Genomic DNA, 23,881 nt, shown 5'->3' on the forward strand with positions numbered 1-23,881 from the left:
TAGAGGGAGGGCCCACGGGGCGGGAGGGCAGATGGGGAGGGTCCTACCCTACCTTCTACTCTGTCTCTTCACCCCGATCTCCCCCGTCACTTGGGGGCAGCCAGGCCCAGCCCCACAGGGCAGGCCTGTCACTGCAGCAGGAGTGGGGGCGGACTCCCTTTCCATCCCCCCGAACCGCCCCTCCACGCTCGGCCAGGCTTGGCTGCAGTGCCAGGGCAGTGGGTGCTGCTGTGGGCGGAGCTCCCGGGCAGGGTGAGGAGCAGGACGCTGGCCACGAATGCGAGCCCTGCAGAGCAGCCCAGTTTGCCTAGGCGCAGATCCGGCCCTAGCTCTGACCTTGCCACCAGGGATCCCCCTCCCGCGCTGCCGCCGCTCCCCGACTCCCTCTGCCCGGATTGGCTGGGCTGGCAGCTGCAGGCACAGAGCTGAGCAGAGACAGGCAAAGAGAGAAGTTGGTGCCGAGGCTTGTGGCCTGGGGAGGAACCGACAGCCCGTGAGCTGGACCCCTCGTCTCACCGCACTGACACCTGCCAGAGCCTGGATCCCGCTCCCCCTGCCAGGATGCTGCTCCCGCTGCTGCTCCTCCCCTGGGCATGGGGGGCCCTGGCCGGTAAGCGGGGACCCCTCCCTGCCCTGTTTGCTACTGCGGGGGGGTTGTGCATGATATAATGCCAGGGCCAGGGTGGGGCAGCACCACATAAGAACATAAGAGCGGCCGGACTGGGTCACACCAAAGCTCCATCTAGCCCAGTGTCCTGTTGGCCGACAGCGGCCGGTGCCAGGTGCCCCAGAGGGAATGAACAGACAGGAATCATCCAGTGAGCCACCCCCTGTCGCCCAATTCCCAGCTTCTGCCAGACAGAGGTTAGGGGCACATCCCTGCCCACCCTGGCTAACAGCCATTGATGGACCTGTCCTCCGTGAACTTATCCAGCACTAGTGACCCTTGCTGGGGTGCAAGAGGAGGGGGAGGCAGGTTACGGTTCAGCAGGAAAGCCCTGGAACTGGGGAGCATTAACGAGACTGAGACTCTTTAATCTCTCTCCTCACCCGCTTTGTCCGCCCCTTGTTCCCCCCTCCTCCAGCCTCCCCTCCTGTCCCCGCAGGGTCTCTCACCCTCCGGCTGCTCAAAATCACTGTCTTCCACAATGCCAGTTCTACGAACATGGAGGGGACGGCCCTGCTCGGGGACCTGCGGACCCACTCCATGGATTGCAGCACCTGCAAGATCCGCTTCCTGCAGCCCTGGGCCCACCAGGGCCTCACTCCGAAGCAGTGGCAGGGCCTGGAGACAGTGCTCCATAACTACGTGTCCAAATTCATCCTTCTTATGAACAAAGTGGTTAAGGATGAAAAGGAGCACCGTGAGTATGGAGCGGTTCCCACACCCAATAGGGAGCTGAGAACTGACACACTCATTGCAGTAACTGTGTCCTGACAGGGTGGATTGGGGGCAAGACAGCCAGTTCCTGGCCCTTAGGCTGAATGGAGCTGGTGTGCCCTAGAAGGGAATCGCCCCGTTACCCATTCTCCACCCCACTGAGCCAGTCCCCAGACTCTGCGGCCAGGTTGCAGCCTGCACCCCTAGAGGAGAAAAGCCCCGTGTCCCATCCCCTGAGCATAAGCACATGGTTTTTCACAGCCATGTGCCCGAGCAAAGGCCCTTGTTCATGACACTGGAACCTGGCCAGCCTGAACATTGAAAACTGACACCTTCAACTCAAGAATTGGAAAGGCAGGAAATGCAGAACTAAGCAAATCCCGCTCCCCACCCTCACAGCCAGCTCTGCCCAGTGGGACGGGACAGACCCAGCACACCTCTTCTCAGCTGCTCAGCCCAGTGTCTGCGCTGGGTGTTTGGTGCTGGAGACATTAAAAACAGGTCCTCGGGCGAGACTTTCTCTCAGGAACCCCTTACCCACCTGCCCCCAGATTTGCACCACAAAGTCTCCCCTGCACCTTGCTGGGGCAGAGCTAGTTTCAGGGCAATCTGCCTGGGCAGGTGATTTCACAACAGAGTGACAGCCGGCCCTGCAATCACAGCTCAACCCCACAGGAACCTCTCAGCGATGGGGATCAGACGGATCCTCCTGCGGCTCACAGGTTTCTGCCTCTCTGGCTGAGTGAGTGTGAGACTCCGTGTGTCGTACCCTGAGGCACCGCTAGGGAAACAATCGCTGGCAGAGGTGTGAACTGTCTGTGGGCTCAGGTGCCTGTCACCGCTGGGCGTACGCACCACAGACAGAACCAAGGCCCAGGGACTTTTGTAACGCTGGGAAGCCAGACTCATCCCTGCTACCCGTGCAGAGCTGAGCTCAGAGGAGCCCAGGGATGTACGTTTATTAAGGCTCGGGGACATAATTTGCTCTAGAGCATCACAAATCACTTTTAAAAAAAATTAACATTTAAAAGGCAGGTGATTTGGGTGGGGGTCTGTATCTCACAAAACCCATGACCAAGGGACCCCAAATTTGCACCACAAACTCTGCCTCAGGCCCCGATATACTGCAGTGATTTTTGAGCCAATCTGACCATATGTGTGGACCTCAGAGCGCTTTGAAAACATCAGCTCTAAACAGAAACCGCAATGTGCCCTTAACTCCGTCCAGGGCCACCCCACAAGCCTGCCGCCATCTTGTGGCCTAACATCCTCATTCCACCCGACATTATGTCTTTATTCCCCCGTCTCTATTTCTGCCCCTACCACTGTCCCCTCAGTGACCTCCCAACGGCCTGTCCTCATTGCCCTGCCGTTCCTATTCCAGACCCCTTTGTGATTCAGGCCTCCATCGGCTGCGAGCTCCACCCCAACGGCACCTCACGGCAGTTCTGTGATGCCGCGGAGAACAGGGAGGATTTCATCAGCTTCAGTGTGGACGAAGGCTCCTGGGTCGCTCAGCGCGGGGATAAGCTGGCCCTCAGCTTCCAAGACCTTTTAAACCAGGATAAGAGCACGACTGCCATGGCTCAGTTTCTCCTGAGAACAACGTGTGAACTCAAGAGCTTTGTCCAGTACGGGAAAGAGTCTCTGGCAAGGCAAGGTGAGGCTGGATGCCACTCCCCGCTCACTGAGATGCAGCCACTTCTGGGGTGGGCTTTTTAAACAGGGCCCCTTGTGTTGTGTACAAATGCAGCTCTATCTGGGCTGGAGCGCAGTAGCGATTTCATCGCCACCCTGCACAGCAGTTTAAGACAGGAAGTGAAGGGGGATTCCTTCAGGAATGGTAACTGCAAGGGGCAGAATTGGGGTCTGGCCAGGACAGCTGGGCCAACACCTGATCCCGGGGAGTGGAGCTGGGCTTGGCTAGTGAGTCCCTGAGGCTCAGGCTGAATCGTCCCCTCTCCCCCGCCCCATCTCTCTCCTCCTGTCTCAGAGCGGCCGGTCGCCGTGGTGTTTGCCCGAGCGCCTCCCCCAGCCGGGACCCCCACACTGGTGCTGCTGGTTTGCCGGGTCACCGGTTTCTACCCCCGGCCCGTCCGCGTGGCCTGGCTGCAGGACGGGGAGGAGGTGGCGCCGGGCTGGAGGTTGAACTCCAGCGGGATCCTGCCCAACGCGGACCTGACCTACCAGCTGCGCAGCTCCCTGGCCGTGGGGCCGGGCGACGGGCACAGCTACGCCTGCCGGGTGCAGCATAGCAGCCTGGGGGGCCAGAGCCTGCTGATCCCCTGGGGTAGGTGCACGCCCCGGGGGGGGGGCGGTCGTGGTCTCTGGGGGCTTTTCCTGCAAATCTCAAGCAGGGCAGGGTCCGGGCAGTGAGAGTGGGGAGAGGGAGGCAGAGCAGATGTGTGGGGTGGGGGGTGTGGATCGGGGGAGCAGGGTGGAGGAGCTTAGGGGAATGGGACGGGACTGGCACAAGAGGAGCAGGCTGGGGGCTGAGGGGAGAGGTAATGGGATGGGGTGGGGTGGGGTGGGGTGGGGAGAGCTGTACGGAGTGTGGCAGAGGGGAGACAATGGGGCAGGGCTGGGGGGGTTGGGGAGAGAGGCAGGAGCGAGAGGCGGTCGGACAGAGGGGAGTAGCACTGGCATGCGGGAAGGCTGAGGGGGTGGGAATGTGGGGGGAGCAGCGAGGGTGGGACAATGGAGGACAATGAGGGAACAGGGTCTGGGTAGGGGCGTCTGAGAGCAGTGGTGGTGGGACAGTGAGGAAGGCAGAGGGAACAGGGCTGGGTGGGGGGCTGAGGGCAGTGGATCGGATTGGGGCAGTGGGGGGACTGCAGAGGAGGCTGGGGGAAGAGGGCTGGGTGGGGGGCTATGGGTCAGGGTTGGGGGAGCAGAAGGGGCTATGGGGGAGGCCTTGGGAACAGGGCCCACTCTCCTGTCCCCATTCCCAGCACATCACCCCTGTGTGTTACAGGGCACAGCAGGCCCTGGGGTCCTGGCCTGGCCGTGGGCATCACCCTGGGGGCTCTGGCCGTGGCCGCCGTGGCCGTGGTGCTGTGGTGGAGAATACGCAGGTGAGTTTCTCCCTCGCCGGGGTGGGGGTGGGGAGGCCATTACACCCTATAACCCATCCCCTCTGCTCTCTCCTTGCAGGGGCCACCCGGACGTCAGAGCAGGAGAGCCCAGAGAATGAGGGGGCGGCACTGGCCCAGGTGTGGGGATCAGCCCCTCACTTGGGGCCATGGACCTTCGGGCTGAATCCGCACCTGGCTCCAGAGCTGAGGCCCCGTCTGAATCGGGGCCCTGGGTTGGGGATGGGATTCTCCTCCCCCTGGGACGTTTGGGACACTTGGGATCCCGGATCCGCATGGAGCCAGAGCTGCCCTGTGCCATTCAGAATGCCCTGGCAGGGCGTTGGGGCTGAGCGGGGATGCCTGGGAAGCAAGCGGATTGGCGACCCACAGGGAGCCCTGAGAACACTACGGGACGCTGGGGAGGCTGCTCCAACTCGCTGGCTGGGCTGAGAGCTCCTGGGGGCAGGGCCCATCTCCAGAGCTGGGTGTGAGGGACCTCGGGTAGGTTCTGTCAGTTTGTTCTGTGTCTGGGCAGCACCGAGCACTCAGGGGTCCTGGGCACGACCGGGCTCCTCGGCCCTGCGGTAATCCAGTGCAACCCTCTGCCAGTCTGAGCTGGCAGCCACAAGGGCCGGTTCAGTATCCAGGGGTTCCCTTTCAACGCAGAACTGGCTCCAGCCCCCACCCAGTGACCTGGGAGTAGGGGGCAGGGGCGGCTCTAGGCACCAGCAAAGCAAGCACCTGCTTGGGGCAGCCCGTTTGCAGGGGCGGCAGGGATCCAGCCTGGGAGCTGAGAACCAACAGGGGCCCCTGGGAGCTAGTTCCTTGGTGAGCTCCCTGCCTAGAGAGCCAGCCCTGGAGCAGGGAAAGAACTACATTTCCCAGCATTCCCTTGGCCACTACCAACTGGAAAGGAAGGGGGGGAGACCTCATGCGGCAGCTGTGAGTGGAGAGCTGCACTGTGAAGGGGAGGGAACCATATTTTAACATTCAAAAAACAGGACACTCCATGGGGAGGGAGGGAAGCCCCACCCTGCCACCATCCACTCCCTCCGACTGCCCCCCACAGAAACCCCAACCCACCCAACCCCCCCCTGCTCCCTGATCACCCCCTCCCGGGACCCCTGCCCCCAACTGCCCCCCAGGACCCCACCCCCTATCTAAGCGCCACTGGTCCTTGTCCCCAACTGCCCCCTCCTGAGACCCCCCCCAGCTTTCCCCCTAGGACCCCACCCCCTACCTGTCCCTTGACACACCCCTGGGACTCCCATGCCTATCCAACCGCTGCCTGTCCCCTGCCTGCCCCCCTGAACCTCCGCCCTATCCAATCCCCCCTTCTCCCTGCCCCTGACTTCCCCCGCGAACCTCCGCCCCATCCAACCCCGCCTGTTCCCTGTCCCTTGACTGCCCCCCCGAACCCCCTACCCCTTCTCCAACCCCCCAGCCCCCTTACTGTGCCACTCACAGCAGCTTGTCTGGCTCCGCGCAGCGCCAGACACGCTGCTGCGTACATGCTGCTGTGCTCCCCTACGGAGTCCACAGCCCCCCCCCCCCCGCACACACACACACCCAGCACCTGCCTTCCAGATTTGAACACCTCAAAATTCAGAAGTGCTCAAGCTCAGTTTGGGCAGCTGTTACTTCATTTCTCCCAAATCAAATATACTGATCCACTGTAACATGCTGTAGAAAAAGTAGGATAAAATTGAGCAAGAAATGCTTCCCAGTGGTTATTAGCACTGGAATTGCTATTTTCAACAGCCATTGCCTTTTTTTTTGTTTGTTTAAAAGGAAGACAGTGATATTTAATTGGCAAATTCCCCACAGAAAGAAAGAGTGGAACAAAAGAATAATAAAGGCACCTCAACTTTTCCTCATTCATGTAGGACAGGCTTATAATATGCATCCAGATCCTCCAGTCACACAAGCTGAAAATTGTTCCACTTTACTGCAGCTCTGTAACCATATGGGAACCAATCCTGTCTGTGTTCTGTGCACATCCAAAATTCCTGCTGAATGACCCGCCCTGGGAGTGAGTTACCAGTGACCCAGGGCTGCGGCGGAAAGAGGATGCAGGTTGGGGAGGGGAGAGCCCAGGGCTGGGGCGGCAGGGGGGTGGGGGGAGGGCACTGGTGGGGGGGAAAGGGGAAAGCCCAGCGCTGGGGCGGCAGGGGGTGTGGGTTGTGGGGGAAAGCTCAGGGCTGGGGCAGCAGGGCAGTGGGGGGGGAGCCCAGGGCTGGGATGGGGGGGCAGCCAAAATTTTTTTTGCTTGGGGCGGCAAAAAACTCGAGCCGGTCCTGCTAGGGTTGCCAACTCTCCCGGACTGGACTGACCGGATGCCTTTGATACAAATGGGGATGCCAGCGCCGAAGAATGGTGTCCAGTCTGGGAGAGCTGGCAACCCTACCTGGGCGAATTACACACCACCCCCCGGGCGCCTCCGAGAGCCCACACTTCCCCTCTCGCAAGCACAGAGTCTGAGTGTAGCAAAACCTTTTAATAAAAGGAGGGAAATAATGAGGCGTAAATTTGGGGAAACACCCAAACAGGGTTTATCAAAAACATAAACCATGATCCAAAGACCCACCGCCAACCCTGAGCAACCCAAACGTGCCCGTCTCTTCTCTGCACCCCCTCACTGTTGCTATCCCTGGTCAGTGCAGACCCAGAGTTCAGAGGTGCATCTGCAGAGTTCGCTTCCCACGCTGGGGGTGGGGGGGGGGTAAGGAAACAGCTTACTCGCTCTGCTGCTCAGGCTCTCACTTGCCACCCTTCTCTGTGGGGTTCTGCTTTGGCCCCCAGACCCCACCCCCAGCTAGGCCTCCGCACCAGCCACCCACTCACTCACCAACCACAGCACTCTACCTGCCATCTGCCCATTCACCGTGGAGTGATTACAGCTGCTCGCAGTGTACAGTAAGCAGCGGTGGGCTAGGCAGCCTCTTGCATCAGAAACCCTGTCCCAAAGCAGGTCTGATACTTAGAGCTGGCTACCAGGGGCTGCAGCTTGGAATAAAACCCTCAGCTGAATATGAAGTAGCTTTGTTATTAGAGAAGTGCACCCAGAATGGTCACAACACAGCCACCCCCACCCCATACACCTACCCAGCTTTTCAACTGACCACCCTTTGGAACCCATATCTCCTGCCTAGCGAGTTGGGGGTGAGTCCCTCAAGCATCAAATGCCAGGCACAGTTCTGCTGTCCTTCATTCACACAACCAGGAGAAGTTGCCCCTGCCCCAGTAACAGAGACTGGGGAGCCCACACCAGCCAAAAGTGACCCTGCAGCCAGCAATCCCATCATGCTGAGCACCCAGGCAGGGTGGGTGGGCCCATGCAAACGAGATCAGCCCCTGAAGTCCTTTCCCACAGCTCATCACCAGATGTCAGCAAAGTCTGAACGAGCTCTCTCCTGACAACAGCAATAACAACAGTCCTGGCTGTGGCTGGGAAGTGGGTTCGAGAAAGGGGCTGGGAGGTGGGAGCCAGGACTCCTGGGTTCTCTCCCCAGTTCTGGGAGGGGAGTGGGGGCTGGTGGGTTAGAGCAGGGGGGGCTGGAAGCCAGGACTCCTGGGTTCTCTCTCAGCTCTGGGAGGGGAGTGGGGGCTGGGAGCCAGGACTCCTGGGTTCACTCCCAGCTCTGGGAGGGGAGCGGGGTCTATAGGGTTAGAGCACAGTCTAGGGGGCTGGGAGCCAGGACTTCTGGGCTCTATCCCCAGCTGTAGGAGGAGAGTGGAGCTCCTGTGATAAAACCTGCTGAGTGAACGGAAACAACTCTTACTTATGTATTGCCATCTGCATGGCACGGCTGGTCCCTCCCACCAGGGCCCACTGGGGTCTCCACAGTAACTGCTTTGAGTGTAATCAGCCCCTGTGAGATCCTGGAGCCCCAGATGCCTCATTCCTTCCACTTGGGATCAGAGGCTCCCAAAGGTTCCCTGAAGGCAGCAGAGTCAGTGAGAGGGAATGTGGGGCTGAGCTGGGGCAGGGTAAGGGTTAACGCAGGAGGGGTTGCCCCTGGGCTTTGCTGGGAGTGAGGGACAGGGCTGGGTCCCGAGGCAGGGGCAGCGGGGGTTGGAGCATGGCAGAGTGCGGTGTGATGAGAAGGGACCGGCCCCCAATTTTGCATTCTCCAAGCTGAGCAAGGTGCTGAGAGAGACAGACAGGAAACTCCTGCCCGCTGGGGATCCGATACCCAGGATCTAACTCAGGAGCTCTGCAGGGGGAGGGGAGAGAAATCATCCTCTGGCCGTGGGACTAGCAGGATGAATGGGGAGATTTTCTCTGCCAGGCTCCAGGGTGCCCCCAGTGACGCTGCCTGGCAGTCGCACGGCTGGGCGATGCTCTGCAGGACCCAGGACCCTCTGCCCTTTGGTCTGCTCGACTAGGAAGCTCTCGAATCAAATCTCCTTCCCCTCGGGGTACTTGGAGACGCATCAAGCCCCTCTCCATCAACGTGTCCCACTAGGCGAACTCTATGTAGCTGCGTGCAGCTCTCAAAAACAGGATGGTTTGGGGCCTTGACTCATCTTTGTAGCTCTTCTCTGAGCCCCTCCAGTGTCTCCATGTCATTTCTGCGGGGCAGAGCCCAGAGCTGGACCCGAGAGCCAGTGCTGGTCGCACCAGAGCCATATGCAGAGGTGACCCACCGCCCTGCTCCTACTCCCTGTCCTCCTGCACATACAGCCCAGCTGGCACTCACCCTGTTCCCACACATGGGCGCTCGTGGCCAGCCATGGCCTTGGCATCCTTTTCAGTCTCCTCTAGTCCCCTCCTGCAGTGCTGGCGCTTCCCCGGCTCCCAGCAGGGCAGGCGCCCCCGCTGATGTAGGCAGCCTTGTGTTCCAATCTGCGGGTTTTTCCCTTGGTCCTTGCTGCCCTTCTGTGTTAGCATCCGTGGCACGAACACCACGGGGGCCATTTGCACTTTGACAGGCGCTTCCCAGGCCTGTCTCCTCCCCAGGCTGTGCATGGGTCGCTTACAGTCCTGATAACAGTGTGCCTAGCACAGGGGGCCTGGGTTTCCCCAACCCTCGGCCCAGCTGACCACCCGTCTCCCCAAGGAGAAACCCTGGTGCTGCCATTGTAAAAATCACCATTTTGTTTGCTTATGTTGTGGTTTGTCCACCATGTTGGTACCCCTTCTTGTTGGGCCAGTCGGTGCCCTTTGGGTGAAGCTGAGAAAGGTGGTGTCGTGTGACCTAAGTAATCTGCCCAGTAACTGGAGGACATAAAAGGTCTATGCGGCCAGTGGCAGGGGCTGTCCATCCTGGTGGCAGTCCAGCAGTCTTAGCCGAGACTACGTGTCAACAAAAGAAGAGCAAATCTGCCTGGCATTCCTGTTCCTGATCCTGAGCGTGTCCACTCCGCAAGTCTTTGTCATATGTTTGTGTGTCTCTGGTTCCTGACATTGTTGGAGATCCTGCTGTGCCCCTGGATCCGTGTGTGTGTGTCCCCTGTCCAGGGTAGCCTCACATCCAGAGATCTTCTGACTTACCTGACTTAGTTGTATACCTACCTTATATTTGTTTGGGGTCCCTGGTTTAAAGCCAATTTGTTGAATTAACAACCGAGTGCTTTGTGTTACTGGGACACTCTGTACCTTAGGGGAACACCCGACACCCCCATGTTCATCTTTATAAAATGATTGTGTGGTGTCCAGTGCAAAGTTTGTCATGTCGGGTGTCTGCGGAAGGCTCATGATGCACTGAGCATGAGTATTAAAGGGATGTTATAGTGATTGTTACAGTGAGGTTATAGTGAGGTTATATGTTATGATTTATGTATATTGTTATGAGGCTGAAAATGTGTCCTCATGGCTTAAATCAAGCCCAGGCAAAACTCTCCAGGAGCAGAGGGGCAGTTCACACCTCATCGGGGCATGGATGGGACAAACCCAGCCCAGCCTCCCAGGAACAAAGGACACTGGCTCAGGCAGCAACAAAAGAATCTGTCAGACCCTCGAGGGAGTCACCCCCCCCCCTTTGGGCAGTCAGGGACTGCGATGAGGTGATGCTCACCTGACTCTGAAGGTGTGTGGCGGGGGGCAAAGCCAGGAAGGAAGAAAGGACATGATAAAAGGGAGAGACATTTGCCAGGCTCTTCCTCTCTCTTCCACCTCCATCTACAGACACCACCACCAAGCGACTGAAGCGCTGATCAAAGGGGAGAGCCTGGCTGAAAAGTAACCAACCAGCCGGTGGTGAGAAACATCTAAGTTTTTAGGTTTCAGAGTAGCAGCCGTGTTAGTCTGTATCCGCAAAAAAAACAGGAGTACTTGTGGCACCTTAAAGACTAACAAATTTATTGTAGCATGAGCTTTCGTGAGCTAAAGCTCACTTCTTCAGATGCATAGAATGGAACACACAGACAGGAGATATTTATACATACAGAGAACATGAAAAGGTGGAAGTATGCATACCAACAGGCAGAGTCTAATCAATTGAGATGAGCTATCGTTAGCAGGAGGAAAAAAAACTTTTTGAAGTGATAATTAAGATGGCCCATAGAAGGTGTGAGGAGAACTTAACATAGGGAAACAGATTCAATTGGTGTAATGACCCAACCATTCCCAGTCTTTATTTAGACCACAGTTAATGGTATCTAGTTTGCATATTAATTCAAGTTCAGCAGTCTCTCTTTGGAGTCTGTTTTTGAAGTTTTTTTGTTGCAAAATTGCCACCTTCAAGTCTGTCACTGAGTGGTTAGGAAGGTTGAAGTGTTCTCCCACTGGTTTTTGAATGTTATGATTCCTGATGTCAGATTTGTGTCCATTTATTCTTTTGCGTAGAGACTGTCCGGTTTGGCCAATGTACATGGCAGAGGGGCATTGCTGGCACATGATGGCATATATCACGTTGGTAGATGTGCAGGTGTACGAGCCCCTGATGGTGTGTCTGATGTGATTAGGTCCTGTGATGGTGTCACTTGAATGGATATGTGGACAGAGCTGGCATCGGACTTTATTGCAAGGATAGGTTCCTGGGTTAGTGTTTATGTTGTATGGTGTGCGGTTGCTGGTGAGTATTTGCTTCAGGTTGGGAGGCTGTCTATAAGCAAGGACTGGCCTGTCTCCCAAGATCTGTGAGAGTGAGGGATCATCTTTAAGGATAGGTTGTAAATCTTTGATGATGCGCTGGAGAGGTTTTAGTTGGGGGCTGTAGGTGATGGCTAGTGGTGTTCTGTTATTTTCTTTTTTAGGCCTGTCCTGTAGTAGGTGGCTTCTGGGTACTCTTCTGGCTCTGTTTTTAGGGACATTGAAAGTGTTGAGAGCAGCTTAGAATGTGTTTTGCTTTTATTTCATTTGACCAAATCCGGCTTGTTGTGCTTTGCCTTATAATCACTTAAATCTCCCTTTATAGTTAATAAATCTGTTTGTTTATCCTACTTGAAGCAGTGCGTTTGGTTTGAAGCATGTCAGAGGCTCCCCTTGGGATAACAAGCCTGGTACATATCAATTTCTTTGTTAAATTGATGAATTTATATAAGCTTGCAGCGTCCAGCAGGCATAACGGCACTGCAAGACGGAGGTTCCCAGGGTTGTGTCTGGGACTGGAGAGATTGGCTGGTGTCATTCGCCTGCAAGTAGCTGGGAGCAGCTTCCATGCCAGAGGCTGTGTGAGAACAGCCCAGGAGTGGGGTTCTCACAGCAGAGCTGGGTCACGCTGGCTCCCAGAGTCGAGGATTGGAGAGGCCCAGCAGACCACCGGACCGGATAGCACCGGAGGGGAACATCACAGTTACCCTTTTATGTGAACTGTTATTTAGTTGGGAGCCTTGTTTACTAACCCTGACTTTGTTTGTATTTTATACCCTGTTTGCTTTGTGTTAGTCCCGTGACAGATACGGGAGGGAGTGTGAACCTGTCGGGTGGGGGCTGCTGGCTAAATGCAGTAGCTCCCTGTTGAATACCCATTCCGGGTTACGCCATCCCTGCTCTGAGCTATTCACCTCCCTTATTCTTCAGGGAGATGAGGCGTCCCGGGCGGCGCCAGGAAGATCAGCCCCAGCACGAAGCCCCCAACCCCTGTCAGCATCTTGCTCCTGGTAGAGTCAGGCTGCACCTCGGTGAAAATGAGCCTGGGGGTTCAGGCTTAGCCTGGCCTCCCGTTCCCCTTGTCACATCCCTGCTCTCTGCCTCCAGCGGTGGGGGACGCAGGCCCATCCCCCAGAGGGTGAGGGGTGCCCCTGCAGGCTCAGAGATTTCCCACACTCAGAGGCTCTTACCCCAGTGCATGGGGAAGGGCCCCCAGGCTGATGTGCTCCGCCTGCCACGTGTAGACATCCCCGCACCGGGGCTCATCTCCAGCATCACCAGGCTCTGTTCTAGAACCGTTCCCTGCACATCACGCCAGCTGCCTGCCCTGCCCACTCTCGACCCACTTGATCTGTATTCGCGAGGGGTAAAACCCCACCACGGAGCAAACCAGCAAGTGGGGGTGGGGCTGGGAGTCTGATTTTCTGGGGAGAACTTTCCCCTTCGGCTGACCTGGGAAGGGAATGGGGGTGAGACAGGGATGGAGAGAGGCTCCGCTCACATCGCCCCTTCCAACCGCCCGGGGCTGGTTCACTCCTGACCCTTGGCTTAGTTTGGGCCAAACTCAAAGTGAAACGGTTGTTAAACAAACAAATCTGCTCCGTGGAGAACCTACTGCTGACCCTCCCCCACCCCACCCCACGGCCTCCTCCCACTGCTTTGACCCAGATGGTGCTGTCCGGTCTCTCCGCTCCCAGGAGAGGGAACCCTACCCCACGCTCTGTGGGTTTGCCACAGAGTGTCTCTCCTGCAGCCTGGCTGGCCCACCCTCCTCCTCGTGCCGAGACGCCAGCGTCGTGATCACAGTGAGTGAAAGCCTGCAGGGCCCAGACATCCCTGCCACATCCCTCACCCGTCCCACTGATGCCCTGACCTTCCCCAGCTGCAACAGGGGATGCTCTGACGGGGAGAGACGGGCACAGAGCAGGGACCCACCTCCTGCCCCTCCCCCTGCAACCGCCCCCCTCCATTCTAGTCCATCAGTGCCACATAGTGCCCCGCTGGGGCTATGGGGCTGGCACTGACTGCCCGGGGAGAGCCCCCTGCTGCCCCACCCCACTCCCTGCAGCACAGGCCCCTGGTGCCAACCTGGGGCAATGGGGAGCCCTGACTGCCCGGGGATAACAGGGTTTGTGCCTAGCACAGGGGTTGGCAGCCTTCGACACGGGGCCCATCAGCGTAACCCTGCTGGCGGGCTGCAAGGCCCGTTTACCATCGCAGGCACGGCCCCCTGCAGATCTCAGAGCTGCAGTTCACCGTTCCCAGCCAATGGGAGCTGCTGGAAGTGGCGCTGGCTGCAGGAACATGCTGGCCGCTGCTTCTCACAGCTCCTGATGGGCCCTGTGCCGAGGGCTGCTGACCCCTGGCCTAGCATTTTCCAGTAATAAAACAGTGGACTTTCCATGAGCTTGTATTGTCCAGGAGGGTGCAACACACATTTCTGGGGCCAAGTCTGGGACTGGGAATTGGCTGGTGTCTCTCTGTAATAGAATTCAGGCTAAGAGCACCCATGCAGCATAGCCGGGGTGATTTACATGCTGGAGGCTGTGCGTGAACAGACCAGGAGTGGCTGCTCTCACGGTGCAGCAATGGACAAGGCACCCAGGTTGGAGAACTGAGGGGATGTGGCTGTCCATCGGTCCAGCTAGTACCATGGGTAATGTCCCAGGCTGGTTAAAGGACTACTGAAGCCAGAATCCATGTTAGAAGTGGGGTTAACTCTGGTAGGGTTATTAGCTTAAACATAGGTTCTTTTGTTGTTTTCAATGTTTTCTCTGTAATGCTTTTTAACTTAAGAATAAAGAAGGCTTGCTTAGGAACTGTTATCATAGAATCTCAGGGTTGGAAGGGACCTCAGGAGGTCATCTAGTCCAACCCTCTGCTCATGGCAGGACCAAACCCAACTAAATCATCCCAGCCAGGGCTTTGTCAAGCCGGGCCTTAAAAACCTCTAAGGAAGGAGATTCCACCACCTCCCTAGGGAACCCATTCCAGTGCTTCACCACCCTACTAGTGAAATAGTGTAAGCAGAGTCTGAATGAGCTCTTCCCTAACACCTGGTGGTGAGCTGTGGAAAAGGCCTTCAGGGGCTGATCTCGTTTGCATGGGCCCACCCACCCTGCCTGCGTGCTCAGCATGACAGGATTTCTGGCCTAAATAGTGACTTTTGGCTGGTGTGGGATCCCCAGTCTCTTTGTTATTGGGGCAGGGGTAATAAAGGGTCATCATACTGGTTGTGTGTGAATGAAGGACGACAGAACTGTGCTTGGCATTTTCCAGTGGCGGGACTCACTCTCAGCAGCACGCCCTAGGCAGGGGACATGGATTCCCGGTGTAATGGCAAAGCTAACCGAGTGAACTGAAAGTTTTGTTATATGTTGTGGAGTAGGGCCACTGACGTCTAGGTTTAAGTGCTAGATCGGGTTTGGGACAGTATCTCTGATGCACTTCCCAGTGTGTATGATTCCTCGCTAGTGGCTGAAATCAATAAGAGCTGTGATGCTTTGGGCTCCTGAAGACATCTTGAGGTAACCTGTAGCACCAGCAGGGCTGGTGGATTGGCAAGGCTAGCAGGGAGGTGTGGCAATGGGGTTCAGTGTGGGCAGTGGGTGCCCCTGGGGCAGTGTGTAGGGTGCCCCCTTAGTCCCTTGCCCCTTCTGCCCAGGTTGGGAGGTGAACTCACTCTGGGTAAGCACTACCAAGGGCAGCACCTGGGAGTGAAGTGCAGGGAAAGGACGGGCACATTAATGGGACTTCTGTGTTGCTGGACTTGCTTGCTCATGAGTTATGGTTACGCAGCCTGTTTGTGGTGTTTCCTCAGCGTCATTGTTTCCCTCCTTCTTTAAAAGGTTTTTTGCCACACTCAGACTCTGTGCTTGCGAGAGGGGAAGTGTTGCCTCTTAGAGGCACCCGGGGGGTGGTGTGTAATTGTCCCAGGTCACGGGGTGGAGCTTAAGCCGGTTTTGCACTGCGTTATTGAAACGACACCCCTGGATACTGAACCCGGCCCTTGTTGCTGCCAACTCTGACAGGCAGGAGGGTTACACTAATATCCAACCTAGACCTCCCCCACTGCAACTTGAGACCGTTGCCCCTTGTTCTGTCATCCGCCACCACTGAGAACAGCCGAGCTCCATTGATTTATCTGCTGTCTTACCCCTCTTTAATGACTCCTCTTTGGAAGTGACATTACGGTACTCTGGCATGCGTTCTATCGGTACAAGGTTGTAGCCTGATTTGGGGTGGGTTAGTAGGGTCAGTGGAATTTATCCACTTAATTTAGTTTTATTTAATAATTAATTTTCTAATTAATTAATAATGTTAGTAATAATTAATCGATATTAATAATATGGGTATGGTATGCCAATACGTGTGATTAGAAGATAAGAGTTCATCTTAAATCAGGCTTTGCAGAATTTATACAAGAAGATTGGGGTATATGACAGGAACTTACACTGAGACAAAATTAGTCAATCAAGACCTTTTATTTAAAATCAATGAAACAAGAAGTAAATGCAAAAATGTTAAAAGCAGTTTGAGATTACAAAGTTACAAAATATCACAGTTCTTTAAGAGATATAAATCTATGATAATACACAGTTCTAATTCACTCTGAACTTAGGTGTTATTTTAAAAGGAAATAATAAAAAGACTGAGTATAAGTCTATAAACTAGATGCTTTAGAGGCAAAGCAGAAAGTAGATTTCTTTATACTTACAGCTGTGAAAAGAAATAGTAGTTTGACAGCCTTCAAAGGGGAGACAGGGTGAGACGATGGAAGATAGCTGGATGTATCGCCTGCCTAATGGTGGATTGTCACCCTTTTTATAGGGAGAAATCCTTCCTCCTATGCCCAAATTTGTCTTTCCCCCATGGAAATGTTAGGGTACCTATTCTCATAGGCTAACCTTTTATGTGCGTATTAGTGACAAATATGTACGCAATTTGTGGTGTATGTGTTAAATTTGTGGGCAGAAATCCCCACTTTTCACCCCCGGGTCACCCTGGGCCCTGCAGGCCCCCCCAAAGCATGGGGCCTGGGGCAGTCACCCCAAACCGTGCTGCTCACCAGCACTTTCCACTGCTCTTGCCACCTCCTGCCTGCTCCCCTGTCCTGTCAGGTGAGTCTCCCTGCCCCCCCACCCCCACCCCCACCGCTCCTGCAGCCCCACAGCCCTTGAGAGCAGAACCCCACCCCGGGAAGGGGCCATTCCCAGCCCATAGGGCAGCACAGTGGTAGGGATGACCCTGGCTCCCAGCCCCCCTGCTCTAACCCTCTAGACCCCACTCCCCTCCCAGAGCTGGGAGAGAACCCAGGAGTCCTGGCTCCCAGCCCCTGCTCTAACTCCCAGCCCCCACTCCCCTCCTCTCCTCTCCTCGCCCCAGGGAGAGAACCCAGGAGTCCTGGCTCCCAGCCCCCCTGCTCTAACCCACCAGCCTCCACTCGCCTCCCAGCCCCAGAGAGAGAACCCAGGAGTCCTCACGTCCACCTCCCACCCCCTTTCTCAAACCCACTTCCCAGCCACAGCCAGGACTGTTGTTATTGCTGTTGCCAGCAGAGTCTGACTGAGCTCTCTCCTGACAGCTCACTGGTGATGAGCTGTGGGAAAGGACTTCAGGGGCTGATCTCATTTGCATGGGCCCACCCACCCTGCCTGGGTGCTCAGCATGATGGGATTGCTGGCTACAGGGTCGCTTTTGGCTGGTCTGGGCTCCCCAGTCTCTGTTACTGGGGCAGGGGCAACTTCTCCTGGTTGTGTGAATGAAGGACAGCAGAACTGTGCTTGGCATTTGATGCTTGAGGGACTCACCCCCAACTCAATGGCAGGTGACATGGGTTCAAAGAGCAGGAGCAGGCGTTAAAGCTGCAGGGGTGAGTAGTCTCTTGGTCTATCTAAGGCTGTGATTAAGTGTCTTGATATTCTGGTCTTGAGAGAAAAACCTTGTCTGTGTCTTGGGAACCCTGAGGTAAAAATATTATCTAAGTTGTATTTTCCTGGGGGCTGTTTTTGCAAGAGCAGCAGGTGGCTCTCACTTATATAAGAGGTTTAATTTGGATTCAGTAGAAAGTTTTCTTGTATGTTGCAGAGTTACAGCCAGTGACATCTAGGTCTGAGTATTAGAACTGCTTTTGGAAAGTGTCTCTGATGCACAAGACTCCCCAGTGTGCGTGAGCTGGCAGGGAGGTGTGGCCAGCAGGGCCCCTCAAAGACTGGAGCAAGTAAGATGCCTCCTTACCTCCATCTCCGGGGTGGGAGGTGAACTCTGCAGATGCACTGACCAAGGACAGCGTCCCCAGTGTCCTGTAGCGTTCTCAGGGCTCCCAGTGGGTAGCCAATCCGCTTGCTTCCCGGGCATCCCCGCTCAGCCCCAACGCCCTGCCAGGATCCCCTCCTGGCTCCCATGGCCCCAGCCTGTACTCTCTCCCCTTGTGTGTGTAGCCGGGCCTGACCCCTGCACCCAGGGCCTGCTGGCCAGCGCCTCCCTGCAGAGTTTACTGAATGGCACAGGGCAGCTCCAGCTCCATGCGGATCCTGGATCCCACAGCGCCCTCGCATGTCCAACGTGCCCCAAACGTCCCAGGGGAGGAGAATCCCACCCCTCACCCGCTGCCCTGATCTCCCAGTGCTCCGATCCTGACGGGGCCTCAGGGCGCAGAGTCAGCCCCACGGTCCATGTCCCCAAGTGAGGGGCCGATCCCCACATCTAAGCCAGTGCTGCATCCTCAGGCTCTGGGCTCTCCTGGTCTGACGTCCGGGTGGCCCCTGCAAGGAGAGAGCAGAGGGGATGGGTTATAGGGTGTAATGGCCTCCCCACCCCCACCCTGGCGAGGGAGAGACTCACCTGCGTATTCTCCACCACAGCACCACGGCCACGGCGGCCACGGCCAGAGCCCCCAGGGTGATGCCCACGGCCAGGCCAGGGCCCCAGGGCCTGCTGTGCCCTGTAACACACAGGGGTGATGTGCTGGGAACGGGCATAGGAGTGTGGGCCCTGTTCCCAAGGCCTCCCCTGCAGTCCCCCCATCTCCTTACCCTGGCCCACTGCCATCTGCCCTGCCACACCCCACCGCTCAGCCTCCCCCACAGGCCGCCCTGCTGCCTCCAGTCGCCCCACTGCCCTCAGCCCCCTACTCTGACCTTGTTCCCCCAGCCTCCTCTGCAGTCCTCCCTGCTGCCCGACCCGCTGCCTGACCCACTGGTCTCAGCCTCCCCACCCAGCCCTGTTCCATCAGCCTCCCCCTCAGTCCGCCCTGCTCCCCCCCACCTGACCCACTGCCCTCAGACCCTCACCCTGACCCTGTCCCTCAGCCTCCCCCTCAGCCCCCCCTGCTCCCTACACCCAACCCACTGCCCTCAGCCCGCCCCACAGGCTGCCCTGCTCCCCCCCATCCTGACCGACTGCCCTCAGCTGCCCCCTACCCTAACCCTGTGCCCTCAGCCTTCCCCTCAGTCCCCCTGCTCCCCCACCCCGACCCACTGCCCTCAGCCCCCCACCCAGCCCTGTTCCCTCTGCCTTCCTCACTGTCCCACCCCCACTGCTCTCAGACGCCCCTACCCAGACCCTGTTCCCTCCTTGTCCTCCATCGTCCCACCCTCGCTGCTCCCCCCACATTCCCACCCCCTCAGCCTTCCCGCATGCCAGTGCTACTCCCCTCTGTCCGACCGCCTCTGGCTCCTGCCTCTCTCCCCAACCCCCCCAGCCCTGCCCCATTGTCTCCCCTCTGCCACACTCCGTACAGCTCTCCCCACCCCACCCCACCCCACCCCATTACCTCTCCCCTCAGCCCCCAGCCTGCTCCTCCTGTGCCAGTCCCGTCCCATTCCCCTCAGCTCCTCCACCCTGCTCCCCCGATCCACCCCCCCACCCCACCCCACACATCTGCTCTGCCTCCCTCTCCCCACTCTCACTGCCCAGACCCTGCCCTGCTTGAGATGTGCAGGAAAAGCCCCCAGAGACCATGACCCCCCTCCCCCCGGGGACGTGCACCTACCCCAGGGGATCAGCAGGCTCTGGCCCCCCAGGCTGCTATGCTGCACCCGGCAGGCGTAGCTGTGCCCGTCGCCCGGCCCCACGGCCAGGGAGCTGCGCAGCTGGTAGGTCAGGTCCGCGTTGGGCAGGATCCCGCTGGAGTTCAGCCTCCAGCCTGGCGCCACCTCCTCCCCGTCCTGCAGCCAGGCCACGCGGACGGGACGGGGGTAGAAACCGGTGACCCGGCAAACCAGCAGCACCGGCGCGGGGGTCCCGGCTGGGGGAGGCGCTCGGGCAAACACCACGGCGACCGGCCGCTCTGAGACAGGAGGAGAGAGACGGGGCGGGGGAGAGGGGATGATTCAGCCTGAGCCTCAGGGACTCACTAGCCAAGCCCAGCTCCGCTCCCCGGGGTCAGGCGTTGGCCCCGCTGTCCTGGCCAGACCCCAATTCTGCCCCCTGCAGTTACCATTCCTGAAGGAATCCCCCTTCACTTCCTGTCTTAAACTGCTGTGCAGGGTGGCGATGAAATCGCTACTGCGCTCCAGCCCAGATAGAGCTGCATTTGTACACAACACAAGGGGCCCTGTTTAAAAAGCCCACCCCAGAAGTGGCTGCATCTCAGTGAGCGGGGAGTGGCGTCCAGCCTCACCTTGCCTTGCCAGAGACTCTTTCCCGTACTGGACAAAGCTCTTGAGTTCACACGTTGTTCTCAGGAGAAACTGAGCCATGGCAGTCGTGCTCTTATCCTGGTTAAGAAAGTCCCGTGAGTGGAGGGCCAGCTTATGCCAGTGCTGAGCGACCCAGGAGCCTTCGTCCACACTGAAGCTGATGAAATCCTCCCCGTTCTCCGCGGCATCACAGAACTGCCTTGAGGTGCCGTTGGGGTGGAGCTTGCAGCCGATGGAGGCCTGAATCACAAAGGGGTCTGGAACAGGAACGGCAGGGCAATGAGGACAGGCCGTTGGAAGGTCACTGGGGGGACAGTGGTAGGGGCAGAAATAGAGAAACGGGGGAATAAAGACATAATGTCAGGTGGAATGAGGATGTTAGGCCACAAGATGGCGGCAGGCTTGTGGGGTGGCCCTGGACGGAGTTAAGGGCACATTGCGGTTTCTGTTTACAGCTGATGTTTTCAAAGCGCTCTGAGGTCCACACATATGGTCAGATTGGCTCAAAAATCACTGCACTATATCGGGGCCTGGGGCAGAGTTTGTGGTGCAAATTTGGGGTCCCTTGGTCATGGGTTTTGTGAGATACAGACCCCCACCCAAATCACCTGCCTTTTAAATGTTAATTTTTTTTTAAAAGTGATTTGTGATGCTCTAGAGAAAATTATGTCCCTGAGCCTTAATAAACGTACATCCCTGGGCTCCTCTGAGTTCAGCTCTGCACCGGTAGCAGGGACAAGTCTGGTTTCCCAGCGTTACAAAAGTCCCTGGGCCTTGGTTCTGTCTGTGGTGCATATGCCTGGCGGTGACACGCACCTGAGCCCACAGACAGTTCACACCTCTGCCAGCGATTGTTTCCCTAGCGGTGCCTCAGGGCATGACACACCGAGTCTCACAGTCACTCAGCCAGAGAAGCAGAAACCTCTGAGCCCCAGGAGCATCCGTCTGATCCCCATTGCTGAGAGGTTCCTGTGGGGGTGAGCTGTGATCGCAGGGCCGGCTGTCACTCTGTTGTGAAATGCACCTGCCCAGGCAGATTGCCCTGAAAATAGCTCTGCCCCAGCAAGGTGCAGGGGAGACTTTGTGGTGCAAATCTGGGGGCAGGTGGGTAAGGGGTTCCTGAGAGAAAGTCTCGCCCGAGGACCTGTTTTTAGTGTCACCCAGCGCAGACAGCTGAGAAGAGGTGTGCTGGGTCTGTCCCGTCCCACTGGGCAGAGCTGGCTATGAGGGTGGGGAGTGGGATTCGTTTAGCTCTGCATTTCCTGCCTTTCCAATTCTTGAGTTGAAGGTGTCAGTTTTCAATGTTCAGGCTGGCCAGGTTCCAGTGTCATGAACAAGGGCCTTTGCTCGGGCACATGGCTGTGAAAAACCATGTGCTTATGCTCAGGGGATGGGACACGGGGCTTTTCTCCTCTAGAGGCGCAGGCTGCAACCTGGCCGCAGAGCTGGGGGAGTGGCTCAGCGGGGTGGAGAATGGGTAACGGGGCGATTCCCTTCTAGGGCACACCGGCTCCATTCAGCCTAAGGGCCAGGAACTGGCTGTCTTGCCCCCGATCCACCCTGTCAGGACACAGTTACTGCAGTGAGTGTGTCAGTTCTCAGCTCCCTGTTGGGTGTGGGGGCCGCTCCATACTCACGGTGCTCCTTTTCATCCTTAACCACTTTGTTAATAAGAAGGATGAATTTGGACACGTAGTTATGGAGCACTGTCTCCAGGCCCTGCCACTGCTTCGGAGTGAGGCCCTGGTTGGCCCAGGGCTGCAGGAAGCGGATCTTGCAGGTGCTGCAATCCATGGAGTGGGTCCGCAGGTCCCCGAGCAGAGCCATCCCCTCCATGTTCGTAGAACTGGCATTGTGGAAGACAGTGGTTTTCAGCAGACGGAGGGTGACAGACCCTGGGGGGACAGGAGGGGAGGCTGGAGGAGGGGGGAACAAGGGGAGGACAAAGCGGGTGAGGAGAGAGATTAAAGAGTCTCAGTCTCGTTAATGCTCCCCAGTTCCAGGGCTTTCCTGCTGAACCGTAACCTGCCTCCCCGTCCTCTTGCACGCCAGCAAGGGTCACTAGTGCTGGATAAGTTCACGGAGGATAGGTCCATCAATGGCTGTTAGCCAGGGTGGGCAGGGATGGTGCCCCTAGCCTCTGTCTGTCAGAAGCTGGGAATTGGGCGACAGGGGGTGGCTCACTGGATGTTCCTGTCTGTTCATTCCCTCTGGGGCACCTGGCACTGGCCGCTGTCGGCCGACAGGACACTGGGCTAGATGGAGCTTTGGTGTGACCCAGTCTGGCCGCTCTTATGTTCTTATGTGGTGCTGCCCCACCCTGGCCCTGGCATTATATCATGCACAACCCCCCCGCAGTAGCAAAAAGGCAGGGAGGGGTCCCCACTTACCAGCCAGGGCCCCCCATGCCCAGGGGAGGAGCAGCAGCGGGAGCAGCATCCTGGCAGGGGGAGCGGGATCCAGGCTCTGGCAGGTGTCAGTGCGGTGAGACGAGGGGCCCAGCTCACGGGCTGTCGGTTCCTCCCCAGGCCACAAGCCCCGGCACCAACTTCTCTCTTTGCCTGTCTCTGCTCAGCTCTGTGCCTGCAGCTGCCAGCCCAGCCAATCCGGGCAGAGGGAGTCGGGGAGCGGCGGCAGCGCGGGAGGGGGATCCCCGGTGGCAAGGTCAGAGCTAGGGCTGGATCTGCGCCTAGGCAAACTGGGCTGGTCTGCAGGGCTCGCATTCGTGGCCAGCGTCCTGCTCCTCACCCTGCCCGGGAGCTCCGCCCGCAGCAGCACCCACTGCCCTGGCACTGCAGCCAAGCCTGGCCGAGCGTGGAGGGGCGGTTCGGGGGGATGGAGAGGGAGTCCGCCCCCACTCCTGCTGCAGTGACAGGCCTGCCCTGTGGGGCTGGGCCTGGCTGCCCCCAAGTGACGGGGGAGATCGGGGTGAAGAGATAGGCTGGGAGGTTATTGAAGGGTTGCTGAGGAGCGCTGGGGCTGTGGACAGGTTGGGTTATTATTGTAGGGTTACTGGGCAGCGCTGGGCTGTGGACAGGCTGGGTTGTTATTGTAGAGTTGCTGGGCAGCGCTGGAGCTGTGGACAGGTTGGGTTGTTATTGTAGGGTTGCTGGGGAGCGCTGGGCTGTGGAGAGGCTGGATTGTTATTGTAGGGTTGCTGGGGAGCGCTGGGCTGTGTACAGGCTGGGTTGTTATTGTAGGGTTGCTGGGCAGCACTGGGCTGTGGACAGGCTGGGTTGTTATTGTAGGGTTGCTGGGGAGCGCTGGAGCTGTGGACAGGTTGGGTTGTTATTGTAGGGTTGCTGGGGAGCGCTGGGCTGTGGAGAGGCTGGATTGTTATTGTAGGGTTGCTGGGGAGCGCTGGGCTGTGGACAGGCTGGGTTGTTATTGTAGGGTTGCTGGGGAGTGCTGGGTTACAGACAGGCTGGGTTGTTATTGAAGTGTTGCTGGGGAGTGCTGGGCTGTGGAGAGGCTGGATTGTTATTGTAGGGTTGCTGGGGAGCGCTGGGCTGTGGAGCGGCTGGGTTGTTATTGTAGGGTTGCTGGGGAGTGCTGGGCTGTGGAGAGGCTGGGTTGTTATTGTAGGGTTGCTGGGCAGCGCTCGGGCTGTAGACAGGCTGGGTTGTTATTGTAGGGTTGCTGGGGAGCGCTGGGCTGTGGACAGGCTGGGTTGTTATTGTAGGGTTGCTGGGGAGCGCTGGGGCTGTGGACAGGCTGGGTTGTTATTGTAGGGTTGCTGGGGAGCGCT

The 23,881-nt window shown here is 57.6% G+C and overlaps 2 protein-coding genes across 2 annotated transcripts; one reads left to right on the forward strand and one right to left on the reverse strand.

The window, feature by feature from the left end:
• Nucleotides 1–804: 804 nt before the first annotated feature.
• LOC123343347 (antigen-presenting glycoprotein CD1d-like) lies at nucleotides 805–5,422 on the forward strand. Its single transcript, XM_044978418.1, has 5 exons — nucleotides 805–1,364; nucleotides 2,766–3,041; nucleotides 3,375–3,671; nucleotides 4,356–4,455; nucleotides 4,535–5,422. Exons 1-5 carry the CDS (start codon nucleotides 1,166–1,168, stop codon nucleotides 4,572–4,574), a joined length of 912 nt encoding a protein of 303 aa, XP_044834353.1. The 5' UTR covers nucleotides 805–1,165; the 3' UTR covers nucleotides 4,575–5,422.
• A 12,497-nt stretch (nucleotides 5,423–17,919) lies between these two features.
• On the reverse strand, nucleotides 17,920–23,067 carry LOC123378775 (antigen-presenting glycoprotein CD1d-like). The gene is made up of 5 exons (XM_045032916.1): nucleotides 21,771–23,067; nucleotides 20,115–20,390; nucleotides 19,485–19,781; nucleotides 18,335–18,434; nucleotides 17,920–18,255 (listed from the first exon to the last, which is right to left on the reverse strand). The coding sequence occupies exons 1-5, from the start codon at nucleotides 21,967–21,969 to the stop codon at nucleotides 18,216–18,218; spliced, it is 912 nt and encodes a 303-aa protein (XP_044888851.1). The 5' UTR covers nucleotides 21,970–23,067; the 3' UTR covers nucleotides 17,920–18,215.
• Nucleotides 23,068–23,881: the final 814 nt, after the last annotated feature.

The sequence above is a fragment of the Mauremys mutica genome, chromosome 10, assembly GCF_020497125.1.
Source record: "Mauremys mutica isolate MM-2020 ecotype Southern chromosome 10, ASM2049712v1, whole genome shotgun sequence".
Taxonomy (NCBI): Eukaryota; Metazoa; Chordata; order Testudines; family Geoemydidae; genus Mauremys; species Mauremys mutica.

What these genes read in the sequence shown, in the direction of transcription:
- LOC123378775 (XM_045032916.1), bottom strand. Translation starts at nt 21,969, where the DNA reads ATGGAGGGGATGGCTCTGCTCGGGGACCTGCGGACCCACTCCATGGAT. An exon ending in TAAGGATGAAAAGGAGCACC is followed by an intron (nt 20,391 to 21,770) that starts GTGAGTATGGAG and finishes TTCCTGTTCCAG; the next exon opens with ACCCCTTTGTGATTCAGGCC. An exon ending in GAGCCTGCTGATCCCCTGGG is followed by an intron (nt 18,435 to 19,484) that starts GTAGGTGCACGT and finishes TGTGTGTTACAG; the next exon opens with GGCACAGCAGGCCCTGGGGC.
- LOC123343347 (XM_044978418.1), top strand. Translation starts at nt 1,166, where the DNA reads ATGGAGGGGACGGCCCTGCTCGGGGACCTGCGGACCCACTCCATGGAT. An exon ending in TAAGGATGAAAAGGAGCACC is followed by an intron (nt 1,365 to 2,765) that starts GTGAGTATGGAG and finishes TTCCTATTCCAG; the next exon opens with ACCCCTTTGTGATTCAGGCC. An exon ending in GAGCCTGCTGATCCCCTGGG is followed by an intron (nt 3,672 to 4,355) that starts GTAGGTGCACGC and finishes TGTGTGTTACAG; the next exon opens with GGCACAGCAGGCCCTGGGGT.